Genomic DNA, 18,846 nt, shown 5'->3' with positions numbered 1-18,846 from the left:
ACTCTAAATACCGGAGTTAGAAAGATCCCATTGAAAAGATAGGATACGCAATTGACGTAAGGGGATCTGTGGTATGGAAAAGTTGCGGCTGAAAAGTGAGCGTTAGACCCTATTTTGAGTGACTCCAAATACCGGCGGTAGCCTAAAACCAGCGTTAGGAGCCTGTAACGCTGGTTTTCACGGCTACCGCCAAACTCCAAATCTAGGTCTATGAGCGTGAAAGTGTTGTCTGAAAGAAAGATGGAGTAGGGTGAAGGAAGGGAAAACCTGAAAAGGAGAGATGGGTACAGATTTAAAAAGGCAAAACTATCCAATTCACTTCTGTAATAAAATTTGCTTTGTTCTTTTTGTATCGTTTGTTGAAGAGTAGGCTTAAGAACAGCAACACATTATTGAGAGCTAGCTGAGCCAATGAGAAGATACATATATTTTCATACACCAATCGCTAGCTAGTTCCTATTCCTAGTAGTATACTGCTGACCCTGAGCTATAGGCTCAATGGAGAGAGGGCAAGGGAATCATTTCCCAAGGAAAATAGGCAGCAGCTACTCTTCCCGGGGTGTCTGCTTACACGCTACACAAAAGTAACAAATATCCAAAAAATGAAAAGAGTGCTCCAAGCCCATTTAATAAAAGTATAAAAGTCTTTATTGTATCCACTTGCAAGCAGTGACTAAGTGTGCATATGCACGAAACGCGTATGCTGTCTGCACCTGTTCAGTCACCTATATTCTGCACTTTTTTGTGCTGACCGCTTCTTATACTTTCATGTTTTTACATGTTTTTACATGGATACAATAAAGACTTTTATACTTTATTAAATGGGCTTGGAGCGCTCTCTTTTCATTTTTTGGATAAATGTTTACTAAACAGCTGTGCTCCCTTCTTTGTCAGCCATTGCTCTGCCCCAATTAAACAACTGATACTCCTCTCACTCACAGTGCAAACCTCCATTTCCCAGGACATCTCCAGCAAATGTTTAGATGTATGAATGAGAACATATAATTTTTTTCCTTGAATGTCCCTTTAATTTCTTGTAATTGGTACTCCAGATTTCTCCTCTAGATCTTTTTCAGTTTCGTGCTGAAAAGTCTTAGGCCCAAGCACAATACCAATCAATACAGCAATAACAGATAGCTGATGGGCTGCCAGTCAGAAATGGTCATTAGTCCTTTTATTTTTCCATTAACTTTCTATCCTGACCCAGATTTATATGTGGGGTGTGAAAGGATAATTAGGTTTCCCTGACATTTTTGTTAGCAAGTAAATGGAATGTACATCTGGGTTAAGAGACATTTATTCCTGATTTCTTTACAGAATAAAGTTCATTTGATGTCTCTGTCGAAGGAAAGGTGAGGATTCATAAACCGGGTGCGTTTAGCAGAATAAATGTCTATTATTTATGTATTTGGAGGTAGTGGGTTGTACTTCTCTTGAATTGAATGTGAATTATTAGGTAAAGAGATGTATGGGGATTAAAGGCACATTGTACAGAAAGAAATCTTTATTCACGCTAAAAGGTGATATTTCAAAATGTAATGGATGTTTCATGTGGGAGTTCTCCTAACAGTCAGTGAGCAATAGAGACTGGGGAATCAGTTGTATACAAATTTGCACTTCCTGTTTTCCATTTAATTTGAATTTTAACAGCTTTTACTATTTGTCATGAAAAAAACTGCTATTCTCTCAAATATAGGAATACTAGTCCTAAAGCCCGTGTACACGGGCAATTTTTTGCAGTACATCGGTCCCACCCCTTGCTCTCTCTCTATCCCTTCTCTATTTCTCCGCCCTCTTTTTTGCTCTCTTTCTCCCCTCTCTTTTGCTCTCTCTCTCTCCCCTCTCTTTTGCTCTCTCTCTCCCCCCTCTCTTTTGCTCTCTCTCTCCCTCTTTTGCTCTCTCTCTCCTCTCGTTTTGCTCTCTCTCTCTCTCCTCTCATTTGCTCTCTCTCTCCACTCATTTGCTCTCTCTCTCCACTCGTTTGCTCTCTCTCCTCTCTTTTGCTATCGCTCTCCCTCTCTTTTGCGCACTCTCCCCCTCTCTTTTGCGCTCTATCCCTCTCTCTTTTGTTCTCTCTCCCCCCTCTCTCTTGTGCTCTCTCCCCCCTCTGTTTTGTGCTCTTTCCCCCTCTCTTTTGTGCTCTCTCCTCCCTCTCTTTTGTGCTCTCTCCCCCTCTCTTTTGTGCTCTCTCCCCCTCTCTTTTGTGCTCTCTCCCCCCTCTCTTTTGTGCTCTCTCCCTCCTCTCTTTTGTGCTCTCTCTCCCCCTCTCTTTTGTGCTCTCTCCCCCCTCTTTTGTGCTCTCTCTCCCTCTCTTTTGTGCTCTCTTCCCCCTCTCTTTTGTGCTCTCTCCCCCCTCTCTTTTGTGCTCTCCCCCCTCTCTTTTGTGCTCTCTCCCCCCTCTTTTGTGCTCTCCTCCCTCTCTTTTGTGCTCTCTCTCCCCCTCTCTTTTGTGCTCTCTCCCCCCTCTTTTGTGCTCTCTCCCCCTCTCTTTTGTGCTCTCTCCCCCCTCTCTTTTGTGCTCTCCCCCTCTCTTTGGTGCTCTCTCCCCCCCCCCCCTTTTGTGCTCTCCCCCTCTCTTTTGTGCTCTCTCCCCCTCTCTTTTGTGCTCTCTCCCCCCTCTCTTTTGTGCTCTCTCCCCCTCTCTTTTGTGCTCTCTCCCCCTCTCTTTTGTGCTCTCTTCCCCCTCTCTTTTGTGCTCTCTCCTCCCTCTCTTTTGTGCTCTCTCCTCGCTCTCTTTTGTGCTCTCTCCCCCTCTCTTTTGTGCTCGCTCTCTCCCCCCTCTCTTTTGTGCTCCATCCCCCCTCTCTTTTGTGCTCTCTCCCCCCTCTCTTTTGTGCTCTCTCCCCCCTCTCTTTTGTGCTCTTTCCCCCCTCTCTTTTGTGCTCTCTCCTCCCTCTCTTTTGTGCTCTCTCCTCCCTCTCTTTTGTGCTCTCTCCCCCTCTCTTTTGTGCTCTCTTCCCCTCTCTTTTGTGCTCTCTCCCCCCTCTCTTTTGTGCTCTCTCTCCCCCTCTCTTTTGTGCTCTCTCCCCCCTCTCGTTTGTGCTCTCTCCCCTCTCTCTTTTGTGCTCTCTCCACCCTCTATTTTGTGCTCTCTCCCCCCTCTCTTTTGTGCTCTCTCCCCCCTCTCTTTTGTGCTCTCTTCTCCCTCTCTTTTGTGCTCTCTCCCCCTCTCTTTTGTGCTCTCTCCCCTTCTCTTTTGTGCCCTCTCCCCCCTCTTTTGTGCTCTCTCCCCCCCTCTCTTTTGTGCTCTCTCCCCCTCTCTTTTGTGCTCTCTCCTCCCTCTCATTTGTGCTCTCTCCTCCCTCTCTTTTGTGCTCTCTCCCCCTCTCTTTTGTGCTCGCTCTCTCCCCCCTCTCTTTTGTGCTCCATCCCCCCTCTCTTTTGTGCTCTCTCCCCCCTCTCTTTTGTGCTCTCTCCCCCCTCTCTTTTGTGCTCTCTCCCCCCCTCTCTTTTGTGCTCTCTTCCCCACTCTTTTGTGCTCTCGCCCCCTCTCTTTTGTGCTTTCCCCCCTCTCTTTTGTGCTCTCTCTCCCCCCTCTCTTTTATGCTCCCTCCCCCCTCTCTTTTGTGCTCTCCCCCTCTCTTTTGTGCTCTCTCCCCCCTCTTTTGTGCTCTCCCCCCTCTCTTTTGTGCTCTCTCCCCCTCTCTTTTGTGCTCTCTCCCCCCTCTCTTTTGTGCTCTCTCCCCCTCTCTTTTGTGTTCTCTCCCCCTCTCTTTTGTGCTCTCTCCCCCCTCTCTTTTGTGCTCTCTCCCCCCTCTCTTTTGTGCTCTCCCCCTCTCTTTTGTGCTCTCTCCCCCCTCTCTTTTGTGATCTCTCCCCCCTCTCTTTTGTGATCTCTCCCCCCTCTCTTTTGTGATTTCTCCCCCTCTCTTTTGTGCTCCCCCCCCTCTCTTTTGTGCTCTCCCCCTCTCTTTTGTGCTCTCGCCCCCTCTCTTTTGTGCTCTCTCCCCCCTCTCTTTTGTGCTCCCCCCCCTTTTCTGCTGCTCTCTCTATCACCACTTTTTAGAGCTTTCAGTTTCACTGACTTCAGTCGGCATCTGGCTGCATCTGGCCCCGCCCGCCGTCATGACTGCCCACACCCACGCCACACCCGACCACGCCAACATCACACCGGTCGGCCACGCCCACTCCACCACACGCAACGCCAGATGCCAGGAGGAGGTCAGTTGGAAGGCCAGGTGTGTTTGTCCTTGCGTGCTGTCTCTACTGTGCATGACAGCTTCGGACAAACACACTTGGCCTTTTATTATATAGGATATGAAAACAATTATTGCAATGTGCCCTTTAAAGAGACATTAAAAACATATTTAATGAAACACAATGAGAAAAGCTTGCCTTTACCAATTGTCCTACCACTCCCCTTCAAATAAATCTAACAAACAACTAGTGTTCATAATGCATACTTCTTTACAGACTGGTAAATTATGTAACATAAAACACAGGGGTTGCTTAGACTAGTGCTAGAAATTATTTCAGACTGACCACAGCAAATTAAAGCAGTGTTTTTTTGTTTTGTTTTTCACCCTTTGCTAACAAAATTTACTATTGTAAAAAAAAAAAAAATGTTTTGTGTGCCAATCTTTTGTAGTGTAGTGCTAAGTTGAAGATTTTTACTATGCACACAAAATTTTTTACTTTGATTTCTGTTTAAATTGCACGAGCATAACCTTAGTGGAGTTTTTGTTACTTTGTTATACACCTTCCATGTTTTTAAATGCACAATAGCAAGAGATACAAGTTAATACCTGGTTTTTAATAGTACCAAAAGGCAAGAGGGGTATTTCAGAATTTGCGCATACACAGCACTTAAAGGACCACTACATACAGGGGGCGTATAACTGACAAATGCACAATAAAAAAGACAATGCAACAGCACTTACTTTAAATTTCTGGCAAATTTCAAAGTTAACCCTTTTTTCCCTTCCCCCTGTATCATGTGACAGCCATCAGCCAATTACAAAATCCATATATGTATATACTGTGCAAATGTGCATTTTTAATACTGGAAGTATACTGGAAAGTTGTTTTATATTGCATGCTCTTTCTAATTCATAAAACTGGCTCTTTTACTGACAATTTGTTATCCAAACAAAATGGCCATGTTTCTGCTGCTTCCCATTGAAAGTATAGGGTGCAATATTTATTTTTCAGATATGTGCCTGTGCATTAGGAAGCTGTGAATGTTGTGTGTTCTGAAATCTTTGCATTAGGAGGAAATTAGATCTATGTATTCTCATATCTTTGGTATTATGAGGAGGTGAGAATTATGTGTCTGCTTAAGTATTTTTAGAGTGAATGAAAATCTGATGTTTTGAAGTCTCTGTATTTTAAAAGGTGATAAAGATATATATCCTGAAATTTGTGTATTATGAGAAAGTGGTTTATATGTGTGGTGAGAGCTTTGTGTCCAAAGATCTGTCAATTTAAAAAGCAATGAATGCTCATAACACATTTGTTTGACAAAAATCCTTAGCATGCTTAAAATTGTAGCACTCAAAAAGCATTTGTGAATGAGCATTGCTTGACATGTGTTAGAGGTGAAATCTCAAAAGCTTGTCCTAAATAATAGATTGCTAGGCAAAATAAAAAAAAGCACCAGTGAATACAGAATTACTCATCTCTTTTTACTTTAAGGAAGATATGAAATGTTTACATGGAGGAGTTGTTCTCTTTATCTAATTGGCACATGTGAGATCTCTGGGTTAGTAATACTGATCAGTAACAGAAGGAATAATTCAATATAAATAACTTCCATTTGGTTTGTAAAAAGGGCTCTAACTCAATATCTGACATGTTTTTATTCAGCTGCACGAGAGAGAAGATTTTATGCATATTGGGCCTAGTAATTATATAGTGCTATGTTTTATGTACCACCTAGAAAAAATGGTGCATATACAATAACTTGTGGTAATAATGGTTCTTGGTGTCTTGCATTATTATACAATAATTTAATGATGGTGTTTTCTTTTCATATAGGAAGTGACAATGGAGAAGTCTTGCCCGAGTCACAACCTTCTGCCCCTGGGACTTTGCCTCAGTTCCAGATGGAGCCAGAGGATGCCTATATCATCAAAAGCAATCCCATCACCCTTCGATGCCGTGCTATGCCAGCTCTACAGATTTTCTTCAAGTGTAACGGGGAATGGGTGCATCAAAATGAACACATGTCTGATGAGAGTGCTGTTGATGGTGCAGGTGAGGAACTATTCCCAAAATATAGCAGGTTACTTGCTTGAAATTCAAATAATGCACACAAATCACAGATCTGGCTTGGTTTGGATTCAGTAGCCTTAATTTTTCCATCAACCAATGAACTAAGCGCAAACTCATTGGACACAAATGTCAAATATTTGGAAAAAACACAACATTCTTTTTTGCAAACTGTTTCCCATCATTGATTGTACAAATTAAATATTAAAATATTAACACTTAAAGGTTAATACTTATGGACTTCAATGTAATATGTAATATTCATAATTTACATTTAAATCGTCAAATGGTTTGTTTAATAATTGAAAGAAAACTTTTGAAGTTAAAAAAATGTTAAAGGGACATAAAACAGTATGAACTAACATAAGATTCTAAATATATAATGCAGACAAAGCTTACCTACAAAACAGTTTCTGTTTTAACCTCCATTAACCCCTTTAATTGAGACATAGTTTTTGTTTGCAGCAAGCTCTATCCAGGTGCTTTCCAGACCAGAATGTACTCATGCACTTGCATGGTAGGGGGCAGAGTCACATGGCATTTGACTAAAGAAGTGCACAGTATAATGCTGAAGCTTTCACAAACATGACATTATCTCCATGGAAATGAGCAAGCCTCTTGGCAACAAACAAAATCAGTAACTGATGTACCTCCTCATCCCCCCTTGCTTACATAAGTAATTATCCTTACATGCACACTTTGTTATATCACAAGATTTGCAGTGGGGCACTGATAAGGGTGGTGGAGCAGGCTACACTTGGCAACACTAAAGTGTAAGTAATTTTGCAGATTTTTGGAAATTTTATTTAAGTACTTATAAGCTTTTTTTACATAGCAGTTTGCATGTTTTTTTTCGTGTTGCACTCTTCTATCCTTTCTATATTCAAAGCTACATAAAGCAGCAGTTTAAAATGAACAATTTAATCAAAAAGGTTGGAAATTGTAAATCTAATTTGCATAATCTACTTAGAATCCCCTGATCTACTAGAAACACTGGTAGTTGAGTTTTTCATTGCTTGAGGATTTATGTGGGCAAATATGTAGATGTGCAACAAAATAATCATGTTTGTCTCACTATACTTAAAGTGAGGGCTAGATTACAAGTGGCCAGTGGCATTGCTACAGGGGGGCAATGGGAGCATTTGCCCCCCCCCTCCGCTTGAATATGGCTTGCCCCCCCACCAGCCCTACGCACTTGCATGATTTAAAAAAATTGTTCTATGTTTCCTTTTTTTTTTACTCTGGGCGGGTGAGTGGTGACTGTTTTTTATTTTGAGTGAGTAGTGTGATCGATGAGAATGAATGACTGTCTGAGGGTAATTGATTGCGCAGTGGCAGCGTGCCTCCCCTACTGTGACCCGCCTTCACACTTGGAAGTGGAACCCCCACCCACCACAACAAGTGCCTTATGCCGGCTCTACACACAGCACCATGCATGCTGCTGGCACTATTCGCTCTCCAAACCAGTTCCAGCCAGGTCACGTAACGTTCCTTCAGGCTCAGCAGCACAAGGAACATGACCGAGGAGTGGACTCAGTGTGGAGAGGAAGAGGGAGGAGCCGAGCCAGGCAAGCAAGTGCTGCTGTGTGCAGAAGTGCGAGCGAAGGAGCAGCACCAGCAGTCAGTGGCCTTGGTTGTCTGCAGTGTCTGGCAGTGGGCCAGTGGCACAGAAAGACTGGTCCGTGATATTATAGTAGATCATCATCTGATTCTGGGGTAAGGTAAGAGCAAATACATGATGATGATTCACTGTTTAATCTAGAGAGACTGCAGGGGCGGACCTATTGGAGGTAAATTGTTATATTCCCGAATTCCCTCTCCTAGTTCTCAAATAGGTCACCGTCTGCTTGCTGGGTTATTAACACCTTCCTGTCTCTCATGCTCCCCTGTCAGCAGCTTCTCAGCACTGCGTTACAACCTACAACCGCCATGTGTACGGCAAGTAACTAACTCCACCCACTACTTTAAACTAGTAGCTGACTTGCCCTGTGCAGTGCTCTATACACTGACTGCAGCAGCATCTTACAACACCCTGTCACAGAGTTAGGCAGTTCTCAGACAGGAGACTTAAATCAGAGTAGCAGTTGAGCCTGTGCAGTCCGGGCATGTTCAGTACATTCAGAGAAGCAAGCTAGTGAAAAGCTCCCGATCACTGCCATTGCCAAATGATAAACAGCCCCTGACAGTAATGATGGCCTCTCACTTTTGCAAATGAGCCCTAACATTCCTGAGTGCAGCCATAAAACTAATCGCCAGGACAGGGCAAGGGGAGAGTGTTGTTTTTTTCTCCCTGTGTTAACTAGTTTGCTGCCAGAAGAAATTAGCTACTGACTCATATCAAAAGGTTAGATGGTGATAACTGAGGTATTTAATTATTTCCTAAAATGTTTTAATATCTTGTGGCAGACATGGTTAATGAATATGATTGTTATCAATGATAACAATCATATTCATTAACCATTTATCAATTATAACATCAATACTGGTTTCCCATAATCTAATTCAAATGCCATTGGTAACTATTTTACTATGAAAGCAGGCATTGTTTCCAATGGGGCTGGAACATATTTGTAAACACTAGCTATACTTAAAGATTAAATATGTTAAACTAAGCAGGCTGGACAGAGGCACCTTAACCACTATATATAAATTTGCACCAGTGTCCTCTATTCATTAAGTCCATTGGTAGGTACCCAGTTTGTTTGATACTGATGCTAGAAATGCAATGAAAGCTGGTGTACTACATCCAACACAAGTACAATGAAGTATGCTTAATGGCCAAATCACCTGAGCCAGCTATATAACTTCTGTTTTATGTTTAAGTATATGTGCATGTGTGTGAGAGAGTGCATGTGTGCATAAGCATGTGTGTGAAAGAGTGCATGTGTGTGTGTGCATAAGAATGTGAGAGAGTACATGTGTGAGCACAAACCTCTGTGAGAGTGTACATGTGCATAAGCATGTGTGTGAGTGTGTGTGCATAAGCATGTGTGTGAGAGTGTGCGTGTGAGAATTTGTGTGTGTCCATGTTATTGTGTATGTTTGTGCATGTGTGTGTGACCATGTACAAAGGTAAGTATATTAAACATGTTGCATGTTGGAAGCACTGGGTGAGTTTTCACACCACGGTTAAATTTGGGAGGAACCTAGGTGCCCCATTGACCTCAAATGTCACCAGCCACCACTGCATAGAACTGAAGTGATTCCAGGATAGGAAGTGAGGGAGCCATAATATTTTTATTTGTTTTGCCTAATAGCCCCAATGCTATTGCATGGGTTATCATTTATAGGGGGAAAACAGAGCAAAATGAAAATATATCACAGTTATATTTCCTAGACAAGGCTTTGGGCCGATTTATCATGTGTCGGACGGATATGTATGTGTGTGTAACTGTGTGTGTATGTGTGTGTATTTATTTATGTGTATGTATCTGTGTGTATTTATGTATAATGTGTGTATGTGTAACTGTGTGTGTGTGTAACTGTGTATGTATGTAAGTATATATGTGTATGTATTTGTGTGTGTGTATGTATGTATAATGTCTGTATGTGTGTGTAACTGTGTATGTAACTATGTATGTATGTATGTATGTATGTGTGTGTGTGTATTTATGTACGTGTATGTAACTGTGTGTGTATGTACAATGTGTGTGTTTGTGTGTGTGTAACTGTGTGTATGTATGTATAATGTGTGTGCTTGTGTGTGTGTGTATGCGTTTGTGTGTATATGCATGTGTGTGTGTGTGTGTGTGTATGTATGTGTATGTATTATTTTCAGTGGTATGATTTAGTGGTGAAAATTATTACTGCCCCCCAGTTTTGACTGTGGTATCTTATGTGCCCCCCTATATATTGTTCCTAGAGTCGCCACTGCAAGTAGCGCTCTAATGTTAGCGTGTTATATTGCAAAATCACAGCCGAGCTAACCTACGTGTATATTACAAGTTTAAAATTAAATGTGCACCACCGAACACAATCTAAATTTTCACTCATCGGGTTATTGTCACTTAAGGCCTTGCTTAAATGCTTAGGGCTTTAATTAAAATTGCACTAAACAAAACATAAATATATTCAATTAAAGTGTTATACCAAACTATTACTGTGTTTTTACTGTACATATTTTACATTCCAATGTTCTTCACTTAGAACAAAATGGTTTTTTTTTTATTTTTATATATATATATATATATATATATATATATATATATATATATATATATATATATATATATATCCAAATTCAAATAGCTTGTAGCCCATCGCTCCAACCAGGTGGAGTAGTCAGGACCTGGGTGCAATCCTCAAAAGTAATAAATGTAGGAATCCATGTAGAAAAAGGGCACTCTCAGGATTTGTACAATAGAAATAATAGTTCTTTTATTTAGTATAATCAATAGGACATGGTCGACGTTTCAGCCCCAAGTTGGGCCTTCATCAGGACATGTATAATCTGTTCACTGAACAACAGCAGCGTTACCATTCCGAGAAGAGCATATATATATATACGTTGATTGGAGTAGCCGTGTTAGTCCAGAGATTTAGATATCAAAATAACAAGAGTATTGCATTGAGCAATGATACTTTTTTTATTGGACTAACTATACATTTATAAGTTGACAAGCTTTCGGAAGAGTTCCTTCCTTTATCAAGTCTGGATCAATATTCCAGACTTGATAAAGGAAGGAACTCTTCCGAAAGCTTGTCAACTTATAAATGTATAGTTAGTCCAATAAAAAAAGTATCATTGCTCAATGCAATACTCTTGTTATTTTGATATCTATCTATCTATCTATCTATCTATCTATCTATCTATCTATCTATCTATATATATATATATATATATATATATATATATGCATATAGATATATATTTTAGAAAAAAATTTGTTATATACTAAAATAAATATTTATAAATACAAAGAACATTTTATACTATGTGACGATTATAGGAATATAAAATATGTATGAATCAATTCTAGTTAGCGCAGTAGGTTGAACATGGAGCCAAGTTAGCGTGCCATAGTTTGCTTGTTTTTTAAATTGTGCTCTCCTTTAAAGCTTATGGGAAAAAGAAGTAGTTAACGTGGTTGTGATATCTGAAATCCTATTGTTAGCACGAGTGGGGTTTTGCTCGCACTCATCAGTACTGTGAAGTCACTCAATGCATTTTAGATTGAAAACTCTCAATCTGCAGGTTCTGGATGAGAAGGAGAAACACCTACATTACAAATAATGCTAACCCCCCCCCCCCCCAAGAAATAATGATAAATGTCTCTTAGTTACTTATGTAGTGATGAACGGTTTCTGTAGAACAAAGGTATGAGGAGAGATTAAGTTGATGTTTTTGGTGGGAAAATTATGGTGTAATTGAAGTGAAAAATGATAATGAGAGACCCTGTGATTTTTACAATCTTGATTTCATAGATTGTATAACAATTATATCTCTGTGATGTGTAGATGTAATCTCTCTTTGTTGTGCTTCGACGAAAAGCATAAAGGGATCTGTTTCATACATACAATGCACAAAGTGGGTTTCTCCAGCAGTTAACAATCTACAGCTTATGAGTAACTTGCAATGTGTCACCAAGCTACCTTAAAATAAATTCAATTAAGCAAAATCTGACGTCCGAGCATTGTTGAGCCATCTGCAGGATTGACAAGAGAACATCTATTTGACAGCGGTGATTAACGAGGCAGGAAAGTTTCCATTGACGACAGAAAGTTAGCACCTGTCATATTAACGTTTGCATAAAAAAAACATATATATATTAAAAAAAAAAACAGATGGAATCTTAAAATTCTGTGAGGTGTGACAGTGGCACCCGCAGGACTGTCTCAAAAGCTCCTGATCGCATTAAATATTTTTATGTAGGTAATTAGGAAGAACAAAAAGCAAACAAAACATGTAGAAAGTGTTGAGATGGTGTCAGGCTTATGTATTCTGTTACCAACACTAATCAATAATATGCACTGATAGCCATGATAAGTTACATTGCTTCCAAAAGATTTACTAAAATAAAAAAATACAATTCTCTTGCTATCTTTATTTGAAAAAGAAGGCATCTAAGCTAAGGAGCCAGACAATTTTTGGTTCAGACCCTGGACAGCACTTGTTTATTGGTGGTTGCATTTATCCACCAATCAGCAAGAACAACCTAGGTTGTTCACCAAAAATGGGCTGGCATCTAAACTTACATTCTTGCTTTTCAAATAAGATACCAAGAGAATAAAGAAAATTTGATACTAGGAGTAAATTAGAAAGTTGCTTAAAATCGCATGCTCTATCTGAATCACAAAAGAAAAAAAATGGGTTCAGTGTCCCTTTAAATTTCCATACTAGCTTATAATGATTAACTACACTGGTGTCATAGAATACGTCCCCAATGATATCAAATATTATTGGTCAAAACCCTGGTATTGTAATAACGTAAAAAAAAAAAAATTGCAACCTGTATTTCTATCAGGTATATCAATGAATAAGAAAAACATCACAAGTGACATCGCTAGACGAAAGACAAGATTGAAATTCATCAAACCATTTGGAATACTTTCCAGTGTTTAGCACCGAGTGTGCTGCAATACTGTAAAATATGTAGACATGAATTGTTACATTTGTAAAAATTCATTAACTTGCATGTTACAAAAGAAGAAAAATATTGGCACTGTGAGTAATGTTACAAAAGAAGAAAAATATTGGCATGGGATGTTGTCACAAGAGGTGCTGTGGTTGCCAGTAAAAAAAATATTGTTTACATGAAATGTTAAATATATAAGGCACCAACCCAGAGTCAAATATAATAAGGAAATATTTCCTTTATGTACTAAACCAGAAACTAAAACAATAAAGAATAATTCTGGTGGACATTTAACCCTCTAGGGTTTAATGTGCCCAATCTATTTATCCATTGGGCTTCTCTTTTTAACAGTTCATGGTTGCGGTTAATCTTACCTCTTAGTGGCGGGATCCTGTCAATTAGCATGGTCCTGACCCTTGCCACAGTGTGTTGCAATTCTCCAAAAAATATCTTGCCACAGGCTGATCAGAATGCCATTTTGCTAATTATCGAAATTATTAGATTTAAAGGGATATGAAACCCAAAATATTATTTTATGATTCAGATAGGGAATACATTTCAAATATTTAGATATGCTTTTCAACAAAGCATATGTAGAGAGTAGAGTAAATTAGATAATTAAAGTAAATTGGAAAATTGTTTAAAATGGCATGCTCTTTCTAAATCATGAAAGAAAAAAAATGGGGATATTGTGGGGGATTGATTACATTTTTTGTCACTATGTCTATATTCATTGTATGATCTCTTGAAAAAAAAGCTTTAGCATAAGCTTTAATGTCGACCACTCATACACAAATATGTGAACATGTTTTAATGAAACACGGATAAAAAGTGATTTTAAGGACCTGTAAGGGCCCTCAAGACATTTTTTACATATCTATAATCCTTTGGAGGAAGTATCCGGGCATTGGACTAAAATTAGGAGTGAGTGCATGGGGTACTTTAGTTGTTTGTTTGTTTGTTTTTTTCCTTGTATAAATTATGGCTGGATATCTGTGCCCAGAGGCATATTGAATTAAGCCATGCCTATAACTACAGCTGTAGTATGCAGGATCTAAGTTATTCAGCATTCACACACCCATCCCCCCCATTAGCAATTATATAATTAAATTGTATGCCCATGTGACTACAAATTACAAATGAATGTACGTGTATGAAATTAGCAATGTACAATAATGTGTTACCTAAGTGCAGGTTTCATGTGCAATTGTAAGTAAAAAGTAATGAAGTGTAGCTTCTTACAATCTCTCAGCAAACTTTGTGGTTGCTTAGTTAAACAGTATTTAAATGATCACTGTGTAGTTGCTAATTACCTACGGTAAATTGCTTTATAATTTGTGATAGCACTGTTAATTTTGTTATAGCAGTTGAATGGTGCGTACATGTTATTTAATAATAAACCCAGCTAAGGGTTGAGTTAGAAACTTCAAATAAAAGTCTTATTTATTGGGTCAATTTTAAAAAAAAGATAAAGTTAAAACATATTGGCCCCCATATTAATCCTTCAGAACTCCCTTACATAAACATGGGTGATATGTTTTGCTTCTTTTCACAAGATATTCCAATTCAGCCAATATTAAAAATGAACATTAAATAGTAAATAGATTTTGATATAATTACATATTCAAAGAAAGATTAGAATGAGAATAGTGTGTAGAAGTCTTGTTAAAATTATATTAGTTGCTTAAATATTGAAGAAATAAGTCTTGGTTTCTATACATTAGTTTGTATACAGTGAACTGCTTGTGCAATGCCGGCCCCTGCAGATTCGCAGCTAGCAGGGGTGTCAATCAGCGCGATCGTATAGGATCGGGCGGATTGATGTCCGCAGCTTTAGAGCAGGTCGACAAGTTATGGAGCAGCGGCATGAAGGCTGGGAACTTCATAATTCGGATCTTGATAATTCGGAGCTTGATAATTTAGCCCCTTAGTCTGAACTTCAAGTGATACATTTCAAAGTTAAAATATTTGTCCACTCCTCCTGTACAATGTGACAGCAATCAGCCAATCACAAATGCATATATGTATATTCTGTGAATTCCTGCACATGCTCAGTAGGAGCTGGCGACTAAAAAAGTATACATTTAAAAAGACTGTGCACATTTTGTTAATGGAAGTAAATTGGAAAGTTTTTTTTTAAAATTGCTTGCTCTATCTGAATCATGAGAGTTTAATTTTAACTTGAGTGTCCCCTTAACATTTACATTTTTAAAATTCTTCATGACCCTTTGTATCATGTTCTGTGTCATTCTTTTTGGACCTGTTCCCTTTTCAATAAACAATCTTCTGAAACCATATTCTAGATATCCACTGGTTGACTAAACAGTTGTTTATTAAGGTCTCAAAGTTTTTTCTTCCTAACTTCAAAGACAGCTTTCCATGATATGTTTTTCTGTATTTATTATTCACAGCTTTGAGTAGGTTCAAAGAATTTATTAGAGCACCATATTTTTGCTACATCAATTGTTAAAACAAACAAAAAATGTATTAAAAAATAATATAAGCAGCAATGCAAAACTAAATCCATCCAGTTTTATCTTACTAAGGTCCCTCCTACCTCGACTTGTAGTCACACGATTGCTAAGCAACTCCACGACTGCTTTAACAACCTCAAAGAATATTCACAACTCTATCTGGCCTTTTCATCTATTTTTTTTTCCTTCTTCACAGATTATAAATGAGAAGAGAAAAAAAATAAAAAATACATATACAAAGGGTTATTTCTACAAAATTTACGTTATCCAACATTCTGGAAAAAAAAAAGCATTCAATTTGTATTTTAACCTTGCAGTAAGGCGACTGAAAGAATAATTATTCTGTTTCTGTTTTGACAAAGCTCTGTGAAAGAGCTTTCTTTTGCATTTTTTTCTATGCAGAAAAACTTATATGAGAACAATGTAAAAAAGAATAAGACGCAATTATGATGCTGTGTCCCTCGAGTGCACTGAATAACCATATAATTGGTTATAACATTTAAAAAATGTGTTCAACTAAAAATATGAAATTATTTTGACATACAGACCAGTGTACTTTCAACATTTTAAAATAATAAAAGAATATTTGAAATTAATATTGCCTTGATACTATACCAATGGGTATTATATGCAGTTATCTCCCATCTATCCATAAAGGGCAGCTGCAGTATAACTTTTTATGAAGACAACGTTGGGTGAACTTGGTAGCTTACACTTGTCTCAAGCACTATACAACAGCAAAGTTAGGTACAATCTTTCCAATTTTCTTTTTCAATATCAGGAAAATGCATTAAAAACAAATTGATACACCAAACAAAACAACTGCAAATCTAAAATGTCAGATATGGCCCCAATAAGTGAGTGCTTCCTTTTATAGTGGGTTAATTGAGTTCATGTGTGTTTTTATTTTACAGTTGGATAATTTCTTTATATATCTGATGGTATTTTTGAACAATATATATATATATATTTATACTGTATATATCTGTATATATATATATATATATATATATATATATATATATATTATATATATATATATATATATATATATATATATATATATAAATATATATATATATATATATATATATATATATACAGGTGGCCCTCGGTTTACAACGGTTCAATTTGCACTGTTTAAGAATAACAACCTTTTTTTTCAGTCATGTGACTACTATTGAAAAGCATTGAGAAGCAGTGCATTGATTAAAATAGCCAGTAGATGGAGCTGTCCGCTTGTGTTGCAGCAAAGATATGCAAGCCAAGCAAGCTGAAATTAATCAGTTTAACCAGACCTGAGCTATCGAGCAGCTTTCAAAGGAACAAGATCTTCCTGTCTATAAATCAGTCCAGATTGGAATGCATAGAAAGAACTGTTTGCAGAAAAATGCAAGTAAAGTCTGTGTTGTGTGATTATTTTATTAGGTTTATAATGCTGTTTAGCATTTAAAGTCTTCATTTCAAAGCTTTAAAAATAATGTATTAGGTGTTACTTATGCCAGTTTTGAGAGGGGCCTGGAACCTAACTCCCTCACTTCCCATTGACTTACATTATAAACTGGGTTTCAATTTACAATGGTTTCAATTTACAACCATTCCTTCTGGAACCTAACCCTGGCGTAAACTGAGGGCTACCTGTATATATATATATATATATATATATATATATATATATATATATATATATATATATATATATGTAGATATATAGATGATTATGGATATAATATATAATATATATATATATATATATATATATATATATAAGCAAAAGAAGAGTGCACTCACCAGGACATTTCAAAGGTTTATTTCCTAGAAAATAAAGCTTTGAAAAGTCCTGGTGAGTGCACTCTTCTTTTGCTTCTACAAATTCTGTCTATTGCACCCCAGGCATTTGAGACCTGTTATCTGGAGTGCTTGTCTTCTCTACTTAATATATAAGTATTTTGTATTGTCTGACGAAGGGGATAACACCCCGAAACGTTACATTAAATGGTAACTTTGAAAATCATGGCGAGTGCAAACCTTTTCTTCACTACTATCAATACTTTGGAAGCACCCTGGGTGGATGAAATGTTAACTGTGAGTGCTGGCCTGCCTGCTGTTTATATATATATATATATATATATATATATATATATTATATATATATATATATATATATTATGAAAAAAGGGAAATATTCTGTCAGTCTTATCATGTGTATGTCACAAAAGAGCAATATCCCTTGTACGCGTAAGTCAAATGTAAGGATGCTGTGAAGCAAACTGTTTTTCGGTATCGTAAGTAAGTATCAGGTTTGTTCTATATGAAGCTGTGTCAAAGAGGAATGGTTACCTCTTAAAGGGATATCAATACTTCTGTCTGAATACAGGTAAATACTGCCAGGGAGGGCTCAAGCGTGACCCTATCTCACTTCAATAAGTGACGTACCTCAAGTGGCGCTGATGGAATTTTGTTGTTTTCTAATGTGGTGCAGAATTATGAAGCATCTCCCGCAGCTGCTCTTCCACACCCTGTGTGTATATCACCTGCATGCTTTGAATAAACCAACTATTGTTTTTTGATATTTGGATCCTTCAGTTTTTGCTTACTTTTTTTCTTTTTTTTTGTAGCTGTTGTCTCTCTCCCATATACTATATATTTTATAGTAAAAATACAAGAAAAAAAAAGAAGTATTAGGATTGAGATTGCAGCACTTTATTATATTTATTAATATATTAAGAAGAAAAGAAAAGGGAAAATTAGAAAGAGAAGAGAGAAAGAAAAAAAAATAATAAAGGGGGAAAAAAGTTTCTCCTCTCCATCCCTCCTCTCCCATTCGTGTTCCTTTATATTCCCTAAGCGCTATCTTTATTTAGAAATGCCTCCCAATGACAATGCATCATTGAGAAGAGATCTTCCCTTTTAGACTTTAAGTAAGAGAACTCTTCTAATTCCAATAGCTCATTTACCCTAGGTATTAGCATATCCTCATTTAGTATGTTCATTTTTTTCCAGTTCCGTGCTATAATGGATTTAGTTCCATTTAGTATGTATATTATAAGTTTAGCTTTAATTTTACAGATACCTTTAATAGGTTTATTCATAAGAGCATTGTATATATCTAATTGAAGTGTTTTATTTAAAATAGACTGAATGCATGAGGAGGTGCCTGACCATAGTCTTTGGATCGATGGACAATCCCACCATATATGTTTCATTGTTCCGATCATTCCGCACCGCCTCCAGCAGTATTTTGACGCGTTCGGGTAAATACTATGCAATCTAGCTGGTGTAAGGTACCATCTGGTTAATACTTTATAATTAAGTTCTTGAATATTTGAGGATGGTGAGGTCTCAGCTGTTTTTAGGAAAATTTGATTCCATTCTGCATTTTCAAGATGGATGCCAGTCTCTTTTTCCCATTTATGTATGTATACATGGTTTTTGGGGTTATTATTATCTGTTAAAAATTTATAACTGAGAGAAATTGTTCCTTTTAGTGGAATTCTTTTATGGCATATTTTTTCAAAAATAGTTAACTCTCTTACTAAATTATCTCTTGACATGTGATTAGTTATAATTTTTTTTAATTGAAAGTA

At 37.6% G+C, this 18,846-nt stretch overlaps 1 protein-coding gene across 1 annotated transcript in view; it reads left to right on the top strand.

Annotated features, from left to right (window-relative positions):
• The first annotated feature begins 498 nt into the window (after positions 1-498).
• Positions 499-18,846, top strand: part of UNC5D (unc-5 netrin receptor D) — a 683,183-nt gene continuing 664,835 nt past the window's right edge. Inside the window, exons 1-2 of the mRNA XM_053719375.1 lie at positions 499-559; positions 5,977-6,195. Coding sequence (XP_053575350.1) covers positions 499-559; positions 5,977-6,195 — 280 coding nt within the window. The remainder of the gene's footprint in view (positions 560-5,976; positions 6,196-18,846) is intronic.

This window comes from Bombina bombina, chromosome 6 (assembly GCF_027579735.1).
Source record: "Bombina bombina isolate aBomBom1 chromosome 6, aBomBom1.pri, whole genome shotgun sequence".
NCBI lineage: Eukaryota > Metazoa > Chordata > Amphibia > Anura > Bombinatoridae > Bombina > Bombina bombina.
This window is presented reverse-complemented; position numbering and strand designations above follow the sequence as displayed.